General features: G+C 35.2%; 1 protein-coding gene across 6 annotated transcripts in view; it reads right to left on the reverse strand.

Annotated features, from left to right (window-relative positions):
- The window catches only part of CNTN1 (contactin 1), a 251559-nt gene that overhangs the window by 33234 nt on the left and 205696 nt on the right, over window positions 1-12629 (reverse strand). For all 6 annotated transcript variants that reach the window (XM_082763611.1, XM_082763609.1, XM_082763610.1 and 3 more), the window contains 4 exons: window positions 12391-12511; window positions 8541-8699; window positions 5392-5541; window positions 1459-1529 (listed from right to left, as the gene is read on the reverse strand). In XM_082763611.1, coding sequence (XP_082619737.1) covers window positions 1459-1529; window positions 5392-5541; window positions 8541-8699; window positions 12391-12511 — 501 coding nt within the window. The remainder of the gene's footprint in view (window positions 1-1458; window positions 1530-5391; window positions 5542-8540; window positions 8700-12390; window positions 12512-12629) is intronic.

Here is a 12629-nt window from a genome sequence, read left to right on the forward strand (position 1 = left end):
TTAGAAGAGCTTTGATTGCATCTCTGGCTGCCTCATTCAACTTGGGCTTATGAGTCATAGCAAAAGCTGAAAGGGGGTTGGCAGCAACATATGAATCTACCATACATTTTGTTCTTCTCTTCTTAATTAAAGACTACTTTAAGTAGTAAATGCAAATGTTAGCACATTTTGGGGAATCAATATATAGCTTTATCTTAGCCTTACAGACAGATTGGTTTCCGTCCATCCTGTATCAGACAGGTGCTGTAAATCTAACGCCTCCATTCAAAAACACTTGCTAGGCATAGTAGTAGAAGATGTTTGGAAAGTAAATGTTTGAAGCCACGCTTAAACTGTCTAGCTAAATGAGTTACTCATTATAGAACACATGTAAAATCATGACATTAGGTAAGAGAAACAATTGGAATATAAATCTACTTTTGCGTATAGGAAGGACTGAAATGATCTTGTACTTCTTGCATTAGTCACTCTCCTCCTGGTTATAGTTTTCATTTTTTTCATTTGGTCACAGCCAATTTTTCATTGTACTCACAATGGCAGGGGTCTTTACCCAAAATGCAATAATTTAGACACATCTACATCTTGACCTATTATTAATGGAACTAAGAAATAAACTTTTCAATATACTTTAACAGCAATATAGATCTCACTTTTTCAGAAAACTTGAATTAGCTTAGAAATCTTTCTCAGCTAAACTTAGCTTGTAAAAGATTTTAGAAAACATCTTAATTTTTTGAACATTTTATTCAGTTATTTTGGTGTTTAATGTTTTATCTCTGTCCCTTTTCCCTTTCTTTATTTTGCTTAATACATAATCATTACAGAAAAATGAACGGCTTGTAATAAAAGAACAAAGATATCACTTTGTGGATATCAATAAATGGCTAAATTGTCGCATGAGGCAAAACTGTTTTGTGTTACTGGTCACGTTAGCATAAAAGAAACATAAAATATAGAAGAGTTTCCTTAAAAATCCAGTTATTAATTATGATGGGCTGGTTTACAGAATGGTAATGCCTTTTTTTGTTTCATAAAGCCTATGCATCTATACACAGCACATTAAAGTCACAACTAAGATGTTACACCTAATTTTTTGAGAATCTGCATGCTATTTAGACTGCAACTTAGAAAAAAGCCTCAGGGAGGCCTCAGAGAGATATATGTAGAATTTTCAAATGCAGTTACATCAATGCATTATCATAGCCAGTACTTCTTGTGTTTCAGTCTCTTCAAAACATATTTAGAGAGTGTTTTAGGCCGTATTTTAGAAATGTCCAATACATGAACATCATACTCATTTCTTTTTACGTATTTTTATGAGAAAAGTCTGAAAACCCACAGAGTGTATACAAATCCTGCTCTCACAGGAGCCAATGACAAACCTTCTGTGGGTCTCAGGAGCAGCAAGGTCAGACCTAAGGAGGCATATGCTTCATTCCATCTCAGTGCATTACTTACCATCCATGTTATTGTCAGCTCTCGATTGCTTCCACCTCCTCCTCCAACATCAGAAGGAGCAACATTAGGAGCTAGAAAAACAGAAAAGACAACAAAAATGAATACAGAGTATGCAGTCATTAAAAACCAAAACAAACAAACAAACAAAAAAACCACCAACAATATTATTTACTTCTCTTTTTATCAGCAAAGCCAATGAGCACACATGCCCCACACAATTAAAATAATGATAGCCTGTAATAACTGTGAGTCTGTGGTCTTGCCAAGACTAATGTATAGCTACTGCTACAGGAAACATACCAGTTCTAACCGTAGTTAGCAATCAATCATTCTTCTTTTTAACCATACTCTCTATAAATATTTAATTTAGTATTTAGAAATGCAACACTCCTTGTAGGCCGTAAGAGAAACACAGTGTTTTGTTCTTGTGTTTCTTCAGATGCTGATATTCCAAGGGCTTAAGCACCCAGGGCATGAACATGAACATACCCTAACAGACTGTGATTAGTTCCATCCATTTCAATGGATTTGCCTACAATGTGTAATGTTAAACCCACGGTTACATCTTTGAAGCATTGTCATCCTACTCCTATTCTAGTTCAGATGAGTGGCAAATGTCTTCTTGATTGGCATGGGTAGATATTCAGAACTGAAGCTGACCTAGTACTTCAGTCATTTACTAACTAATTGCATTTCACACTGATGTTCTGTAGGACACAATAATGTGTTGTCACTGATGCAGTGCTGAGTGGTAAGGTAAGATACTATGAAGAGCTCCATTACAAGTCATTCCTATATTTTCATTTCTGTAAGACTCTTATACTACCTAAAGTCTCTTAACTACAGCAAGCAGCTGAAAACTAAATTTTCTCTTTGGAAAAGATATTTCTCCAAAATTAGTCTCTACACTGATACATAAAAAACAATTGTCACGAACCTTCTAATTAATTAAAGACTTTTCTTTTTCCCACTAAATGTAATGATTGCAATTCTCTTTGGTGTGTGTGTATTTATTTGGTATCTCTGAATACTAAGGACACACACAGTACTACTGCAAGCTCAGGAAATAATGTTTAATCCTATTTATTGTACATTAAAGATGCCTTTGGTGATCATGCATTAGCTGCATGTTCTAATAACATTAACATGTTCTTTGTGTTAAGACATTCTTACATGGTCAGGCATTTTTCCTACTAATCAGCAAAAGTCAGAAGATCACGGATTATAGAATACCCTGAGGACTCACAAGGAAGGGACTCACAAGGATGCTCTCCAACTATTTAAGTAAGATGTTTGCTGAGGCCTTGTATTTGGGTCAGTTAGGAAGAAACAGGAAAGCAGAAAAGAATTAATGTTTTTATAAAGGAAAAAAAATGTAAAATAAAATTGAAAATGAAATGGTTTTGCATTTGGTGCATGGTTTATATTATTTTTTTCTGGCCTTCCAGAAAACGAATCAGTGGAGAATGAGGCCAAATATACATATCCTGGTAATTGCAAGGGAAGCTTTTCTTGGAATTATTAACTTATTACCTGACCTTGTTATTACTGAAATAGACAGCAGTTGCACTGTCTTATTATAAGTATATGGCTCTATAGCTAAGTTAGAAGCAGAGGTTTGCTAAAATGCTTAGGTAGTCAAAGAACATACACGAGCTGCCAGAGAGAAAAATAACCTTCTTCAGGAGAGCGCCCTCATTCTTTCTCCATTAAAAGCAGGTTTCTCCCTTCATTAATAGCAGGTTATGAATTTAGACAGCAATACTTAGAAAATTACTGTAATGCATCCAGAAGCTAAAGTACATAAAAGCAGCCTTTGATCAACTGAATTTCAAGAAATCTCTGTGAAATAATGGGTGTTATTGACTGAACAAGTAGAATTTATTAGGAAAAGTATCTTTTTTTTTTTTTTTCCTCCCATAGGACATATTCATGTCATGCTAACAAAGAATGCTAGCGAAATTAAAGTTCTACAAGAAGAGAGACTTCAGAACTGGAAAAGACATTGACAACATTAGAGTTTAACAGACACCATTGGATCGGTCACATAGTAGAGCATACAGAGATACTGCATTGCTTGCTGCTGTTTAACACAGAACAAATGTTAAAAATAACTGTAACGTATGGAAATTGATTGTTGTTTACACAATAAAATATTTAACTTCTTCAGGTTTACACGAAAATGGAAAGTACTGGTTCTGTAGCACTCTGGAAGTTGATATTGCAACCTGAATGCTACTGTTGGTGTTTGTAACAAATTCCAGCTCCTGGCAGGAAACACTCTTGGGCTCAGAAGTTTATCTGCAAACTCTTACAGATTTATGCTTTATTTTGGCATTGCAAGAAGTCCTGTCTGATGTTTAGGAAGCCTATGCTAACATTTTGCTTCATTTCACCAAAAGTGTCTATCACAGTCTGCCAGAGCTGACGATGGTGCTGTACACTGGGAATGAGGCAACAGACAAAACAGACTACATCTTGCAGAAGCATTGCAACCTGCTATAAAAGCGGCAGATACGCCATTTTGGGTGTGTGTGGAAGGAGTCTAAAACAAACTCCATGAATGTGGCACTGCAAACTGCAGGACGCTACTGTGCTCACTACCTGTGAGCATTACTTCAGAGCCCCCAACCTCCCCACAACCTTTCTGTCTCCTTTCCGACATTTCAGAAATGTCTGCTGTGTACCCAGCACTCCAAGAAGCATGCCCAGGTTTCTCATTTAGAAGCCTGGGCCATGTTCAAGTACAGCTGTTGAGTCAGAAAACGTACGATGCTAATAGTCAATTTTATAGACAGTAATTTCCTTTTAATTTAAGTGTTAAAGTTCTGTGGATTTTCTTTCCCTGTCTAGATTAATGTAACCAATCTGTATTTCCTTCCTCCCTAAGCAACACATTTTTAATGGACCAGATGCGGCTCTTTACTAATAAATGTTTTGATATTTGCAATGCAAATGTATTTTATTTTGAAAATGCTACCTAATCAAAGCAATGACCTAGCAGGTATAATTGCAAAATTTAATTTTTTCACTTTCAATTTGTACTTTGAGTTTGCAACCTCAAGCTATGGGACAACAGCTTTTTAAAAACTATAAATATATCAAGGCTGCACATGGGTGCTAATACGCATTGAGAATGATATACTGGTTGTATACAATCTTGTAGCATTCTTGTTGTATACTTGTTGTATACAATCTTGTAGCAGCAATACATTACTTCCTAGAGCACTGTTGTTATCTCCTTTGTACAGTCCAAACAGAACGTATTATCTTGTATAATTACATCTAATTCTTTATTCTTAAGAATCCATTTTAAAAGGACCTGCCCAAGACTGAAGGATATTCTTGAATATGCTCAGAGATTTTAACACTAAGCAATTAGACTGATAAGGGCACGTGTTATGTCAGATAATGTCACACCTCTCACGTGGAATAAGAAGACACAAGACCAAACCTTCCATCACAGAAAAATAGTGTTATACTGTAAGACACACATACTGTCATGTATCTTTTAGTTATAATATAAACCAAATAGAAAAAAGGACATTTTTCTTGTCAAAAAATGCTTTTTTTTTTTTTTTTTCCCCTAAGCCCTGAATCCCATTGCAAACGAGGCAAGTGCATTCATTTATGTACACCAGCTCAAGGACAGAGGTGGGGGTACCTCTAAAAGATACAGTATGACTGTATGAATGGAGACAAATTTTCTGTTTTTATCAGGATGTTTCTCTCCTGTCTGATGTAATGCTAGGATATATAGATAGTTTGGTGTTTCCTCACTAAAATCTACAGTAGCTGGTGACTAAAAATATATTCTGGATTTGCATCTTATGATTTTTTTTTATTTTGTTTTACCAAATAAAATTACAAAATTGATAGGAAAATGTGAAAATAAAAAGCACACTAAAAAAATGACATTTTCTGTTTACGTACGAGCGCCTTCAGTTCTAATTCTCTGTGACGGCATACTAGGTTCTCCTACTCCCAAAGTGTTTGTTGCTATTATTCGGAACTCATATTCCATCCAAGGAATTAAATCAATCACTCTAGCAGACTCCATATTTCCTTCAATATCTGATGGATCTAAAAGAAATGAGAAATTGCTTTAGAAAACAGCATTTTACAATGAGGTCAGACATCAATGAAGTTTTTAAATCCACAAACTGCCACTATTCTGCAACCACAAATAGCCAACTGAAGGAATGTTATACATGAGGGATACCACATTTTATGTACATTCCTGGTGATCACTGGAAACTTGGAAACTATGACACTATCTTGGATAAACCCTTACAGACTTGTAAGTTTTAGGTGAGTGTGAACTAGCAAAAGAAGTGCATTTAATTATGAAGGCATTCTTATTAATTACATATTACTGTTGTAGAAATTCATTTTACCTACAGAATAATTCAAGGAGAAATCTGTAATGCACAAATAATAAAATAAAAAATCATGATATAGACAAGTGCCGCACAAGTGTAAATACAGGGACTGATCAATTGATAGAGTGGTTTATAAAAATGTGGGCATATTTTGGTGCACCTTACAAGTGAGTGTGTTACAACCTGCTACCTAGTTCTGATTTAACAAGGATCAGTGTTCTTATAATTTCTGTGAAAAAGATGTACTGTTGTCATAAGGACTAGTTTCTTTACCATACATGAGAGGCATAAGACATGACTATCTTTCTGTCTATAATTCACAGACAGTAGTGGTTGTTTCTGTAGCTGTCTGCAGATATAGTAAGAGGATTTTCATTTCTTATGCAGGCCAAGAGTTTCTTTGTCAAACTAGAGTCTCGAGTTCAGAGGGAGATGAGAAATTACATATTCTGCACTGGAAAGGTGGCTAATTTGGAATTACAATATAAGCGCAATGGCTGCAAAAAAACAGGAATAGCAATGTTACACAACCTATTTACACATATTTCCATACTGTGAAGTAGAACATACTTCTTTCATAAAACACACTTGGTATTATGCAACCTGAGATGAATTATTTGGCTTGGGAAGGATGGTAGTAGCAGTAATAATAACAATATTTTCAAAGTGCAATGCCAAAGTACATTTTTGTTTGTTTGTTTCACACGTTGAAAATTAACAACATTAAATGGCAGCCTAAATGCTGATGAGAGATCAATTTGGACTGATCGTTGTGTGTTTTTTTTACATACAAAAGTGAACACTGAGTCAAACTGGGAGGAGCCCAGAAATTAAGCAATGCACTGGCTTGCAGTGGTTCCAGTGATGGTTACTATGGTGATTTCAGCTATTTTTTTGAAGGAATCTATAGAACAAAATTAGTCAGTGTTGTTCAAATGAAAAAGTAATGATTTTGAAAACACTGGAATAGTTAATTTCAACTTTTCAGAAATGAAACATTTCTATCTTTCATGCTAGCTTCCTAAAAAATAAATTTAAGAATCTGGGTTCCTCCCTGTCCAAAGATGCGAATCCCATTCAACATGCTGCAGGATAACATTCTGACTGTATGTCTCAGTGACTATATCGTTAATTACACAAAGCAGAATAACTTCAGAGATGCAGAGACATGCATCCTGTCATGCCTATAACACTGCAAATAAGGAATATTCCTGAGAAGTGAGTTTTTTGAGCAGAAGTGTCTGCTCTGAACCAGAGTAAAGATCTGAAACCTGCACTTCTATCTCCTGCACAAACGTTTCTAGTTCCAGTAACATGTAGCACAATATCAGAGCTGCCACCCCCTCTTTATCTTTTACCGTCTTTAGCTTTTATCTTCCTATAACCTATCCTCTCCCCAAGAGCATATTTTTTATTTAAAAAAAAAAAAAAAGAAAACAGAAAATAAAATATAATTTATCCTGAAAAAATGGAGGCTGATCCAAATGGATCCTCCCTCCTGCAAACAGTCACTGAAATACATAACCAATTACTTGAACAACTCTAATTTTTATATTATTTATAGTAAAAATTCAAAGAAATCTACTCTACATAAATTATTAAACAAGATACCAGAGATAGAAAGGAATTGGAGGACCTCCTAGTTTTATTTTCCAAACTACTTTACCATAACCAATAGACTAGTGCTAGCTGTTGAAGTTAATTATATACAATGAAACTATATATACTACACATTCTAGAAGATAAATATGATTTAAGGCAATAGGTCTATTTTTTTTAACCTTTTTATCTAAGAAATTCTCACTAACGTAACAGAGATTTTGAGATTAATATGTCAATGTCTATTTCTTAGACATATATATCTCTGCAGTTTCAAAGGACTACTTAATTAAAAGAAAAAAAGCTGAAACCATTAATTTTCTTAATAATATTAAGAAATCCTGAGTGTGTAATGCCCTAATTTCACAGGAAAGAACTGAAGCTATAATTTATCAGTGTCATAATGAATCGTATTGATAAATACACTCCATATAGCTTGTAGCAATGCTGTCCACCATAAAGCATTCAAAGATACTGGTGTTATTAAAATATTTTCACAATGTATGTATTTTGTTAGCTCTTGTAAATAAATACTATATATGTCAGCACATCCTATGTTCAGGTGTTTCCTCAACTACAATTATGTTGCACACTGATGACATCCAGTGGTTAGAAGGATAATCTTAGCTATGTTTTCTCTAGGGGTGCCAGTTTTAGTGCAAATGGTAAGTAGTCTGTTCACAGGAAAAAGTAGACAATTTCAGCCAACTTACTGCATAACAAATACAGAAGTTAGGACATAACTTTTTCATCCAAAGTACCCTGAAAATATATATATATTTTAAATTCCAGTAGCTGATGTGAAATATTACAAGCAGCAAGGAAAGAGACAAAACAAACAAACAAACAGGAAAGAAAAACAAACAAGCAAACAAAAAAAAAAAAAACACCAGCCTGGCCTGTTTTCTGTATGCCTTGATATTAACTTCCTAGTGCTGGGAATAAAAATGTTGACAGTACACTGATAGGACAGTACCTGCTCCCAAACTCTGTAGCAGACATTAATAGCATCCTCGTTTTCCTTTTATAATGGCTGTTTTCTGATTAACAATCAAACATTTAATAACCTATTGGCTTTATTATTTATGGCATTACTCTTACCCGTTTTGGCATCTTTCCACTCTTCAGAAAGAAAAGTTTTTGACTGGATAGTGTATTTAGAAATAGGGCTATGATTGTCTGTTCCACGACTCCACGTAAGTGCTACAGCAGTGTCTCTAATTTCTTCTACTCTTATACCTCCGGGAGGGCCTGGAGGACCTGAGAAAAAATTCAATTCACAGATTAAATATATTAAAAAATGAAAGTTTATTAATTTTCCTGTTTGCATTTATTAGGTATGAGGCTTTCATGTCTCACTTTCTATGTAAGAACAGATAGAAAATGTATTTATACATATTTTAATATTGTACAGAGTGATTCAGAGGATAACTGTTCTTGCATCAGAAAACTACCAAATGAAACTTCCATGATTCCTGCCTAACTAGTAATACCGAGAACAGAATTTCTTAAGTGAAAAAGGGATACTTTACAACTGTTGTTGCTCTTCTTTGAACAACGATGAACTCAGAAAAAAAAAATGAAAAAAAAAAGCAAAACCAAAAACATAAAACCTTCCTTTATAAATACCACCTAATGATAACCTTTTAGAAACCTTAATCTATACTTCAGCTTGTTCAGTTTTGGTCTGAACTGCAATATATACGGAAAATCTTGAGACTTATACTGGAGATAAGTCATACCTTGAAAAAACATTTCTATAAACCTTTTCACATTTCTCTTGGACCCTCATCTTACCCCATACTGGGTAAGCCCACCATGAGATTTGAACTTCCTATGAACCAATATAAACTGAGTGAAAGAAAAAGTAGTCACTGTCTCACTAAATACCTACTAAAGTCTTCCCATAACAAGAACCTCAAAATCAATGCCAAAATGTGGAATCCATTCCACCCAATGGCCCCAAAGCAGTCTTTTGAACTTTAAGGGTGAAATCAAACAAACTGTGTATAACAGAATACATCTATGAAGACCACCAACAAAGAACAGAAGCTGTCAAAGAAAATATTTTGCACAAAACTGTCTCTTCCAGCCTTGAGTATCAAGAAGTGTCTATAAAATATTTTCAAAGAATAATTTCTTTTTCTTCAAAAGGCTGATACCTGAAAAGATGAATTTCAAAATCAAATCTGTAGTTCTAATGAATATATGAACTAAATATATGTGAACTTCATGAACTAAATATATGTGTTTGTTTTATGGCATATTGCTATCTTCCCAACAGCCAGCTAAAACCTTCTAGGTAAAAGTTACTTGTCCTAAACCAGTTTACAGTCTCATCCTTATGCTCTTCAAGTATCAAATACCATTTCTGCTCATAACAACTCATTAAAATAGCCATGTTAAAATAACAGCAGTTATTCTCGATCCATATTTGCTTTAAGTTCATTAGAGAGCAGAGAGTGGTGCAGGCACATGCATCTGTGAGTGTTGGAATCCTGATCTGTAAAAGATGCCACAACATTCAGTAAGCTGTGCTAAGAAACAACATCCAAACTTACAGTAATTCTCCAACTGAAAGCTTAATACCTACTTAAAAACTAGCCTACAGATGTTTTCAGATTATTCTTTTCATATTGACTGTTCTGGTTCTGTTATTATCCATCTGTTTGATATGATACACGGTTATGTGATATGCATTACCAATCGTGTCAAAACAGAGACAATGAATGAGAACTATTGAGAAGTAGTTTCTGATTCCACTTTCAGAGATAACAACATGCCAACATGACTCAGGTAATTACTCAACAATCTGATTGAACAAGTCTCAGAGCACATTAAAAAAGAACAACAACCAAACAAGAAATAACAGGATACATTTATCTGCACCATGTACAGGGAAAACACAGAAAACCAAAACAAAACAACTCAACAATAAGAATGGAATGAGATTCCTACACCACATCTAAATACATGTGCCAAACGTATCTTTGGGTCTTGAGTTCTTTACTTTCTCCATAAAACTGAAGAAAAAGGAATCAAATGAAATGAACTGAAACAAGAGTATGGAAATGCTCATCAGTACCACGGTCTTTTCCTGCCTTCTATGAGAGAGATCTCCTACAGCTTCTCACCTCACTGTGAAAGTTTCCGTAAATGGCATGTGTCAAGAAACGCCAAGGACCTTCAGGAAAGTGCAACCCCCCCCCCCCAGCAGGTTGTCTGTGTCTTCAACAATGGGGATCAGTCCTGTAGGGTTAGAATCTGGTGGGAAGAGCTGGGTGCTGGTAAGGCAGTCCTGGATACCACAGGCATTCAGGTGACAAGCTATAGCATACATCCAAGAGTGCATAGGTCTGAACTCCACCCAGACTCCAGAGACAGAGCTGGAGCAGGCACATCTGTTATATAGCTCAGGCCAGGACTGAAAGCCAAGGGCTGAGCTTAAATAGGTCTTGTGGGCCCACCATGGTGGGTGTCCTAGATGAGGGTGATCACAGCCATTAAGGCCTGTTGGTATACTTAGGGGACTGACAGCTCGGTTTTCTGTGCACTACTACCACTATCAATTCTCCTGAACACACCAATTTTAATACTCCAATGTCACAAAGGACAATCCATACGAACCATTACAGTGTCCTGTTGACAGAGAAAATATCTTCACACGTCTGCATGAACAGTGTCTATCCTTGAGGTGCTCTGGAACCTAACTCTGTGTTTCCAGACTTTGCTGTTGCCTTTTACTATCAACAGAGTGAAATTATAATGTCACTTTTGTCATATTTCATCAGATATGGGTATTTAACCCTGAGCCTGTAAAATACCAAGTCTTTCACTGACAAAAATAGTAGCAAGAAGTTCTCACCGCTAAGTAGGATTGTGTTCATAATATTAAAACCTGAAAGTTGAGCATAAAACAAATGTGGATTTCTTCAACAACATATGCTAAGAGTTATGATTCTATTTATAATTACTGGGTTAACAGGATTATCAGAAGGTTGATAAGGCAGATGATCTCTCTTTTTGTTTTGTAAAAGGATTTGCTTACGTACTAAGGCACATGAACAAACTCTTCTCTTTTTCTTTACAGTTTTCTGCAATTTATTCTGCAATTTCACCATATATCACATTTGCTTTGACATTTCACCCCATACTGATGACATTTCACTGTTTGTTAACACCCAGTGAAAAATAAATACAGAAATATTGAAGTGCACAACATCCATAGATGGCAAAAACTCAGAATCAAGGCACAAGCTATACTCCAGTTACTATCCAGATGTATAGTACAACTGGAATGGGATCAAAACATGATAGCTGCATAGACCCAAGTACAAGTTATATCTGATTCAAATTGTCAGCATTACAAAGCATTAGCACTTTAGAAGATTTATCTGGAGGCACAAAATGAAGTAAAAAGCCTAAAGGACATGAACTAACTCATGCTCCTGAAACCATGCATGGAAACATACTTTGTAGGGTACGTACCATATGAGCACGTACAGCATTTTGAGACTGCAGTAAATCTTACAGATAGAAGAATAAGTTAACAATGGAGTGATAACCTTGACTCCGTTTTTCTGTCATTTGAAAACCAGGAATCCTTTTAATGTAGGCTTAGTGTTACACACATTAATGTAATCAAAAACGCATTATGAGAAAACAGAAATGTCTTCTTAAAATGTTATAAATTAAGTATATTGAAATGATACTTGCAATCTACTTTGCTATTTAATAATAAACACCAAATTAAAGTATCTAAAAATTACTTAAACAGAAGAAAAGTATACATAATAATTTTTTTTTATTGATTTCCAGGAAAACACACATTGAGTTAGATATTTAAGTGTCTGGAAAAGAATAAGTACCCTGAGCAGTACTTTAAGGACTTCACATTCTGCTTATCTAGATGAAAAACAGAAACATTTCTCTTTTACCTGGAGAACCTTACCTCTTACAACAAGGTCAGCTGAAGCTGAAGAATTGTCAACAATTGTCTGTGCGGTGCACGTGTATCTTCCTGCATGCCGCAGCTGGACGCTTTTAATAAGCAGTTCACCATTGGATTTAATCTGTTAAAAAACAGTACTTAATGAAGCTGGTAAACATCCCTGTATAACTGATACCTATCTACACATACCTCCCAACTGATATACAGTGGTTGTTATTTCCAAGAAATGAGTACTTACT

The sequence above is a fragment of the Aythya marila genome, assembly GCF_965140915.1.
Source record: "Aythya marila genome assembly, chromosome: 1".
In the NCBI taxonomy this organism is placed as follows: Eukaryota; Metazoa; Chordata; class Aves; order Anseriformes; family Anatidae; genus Aythya; species Aythya marila.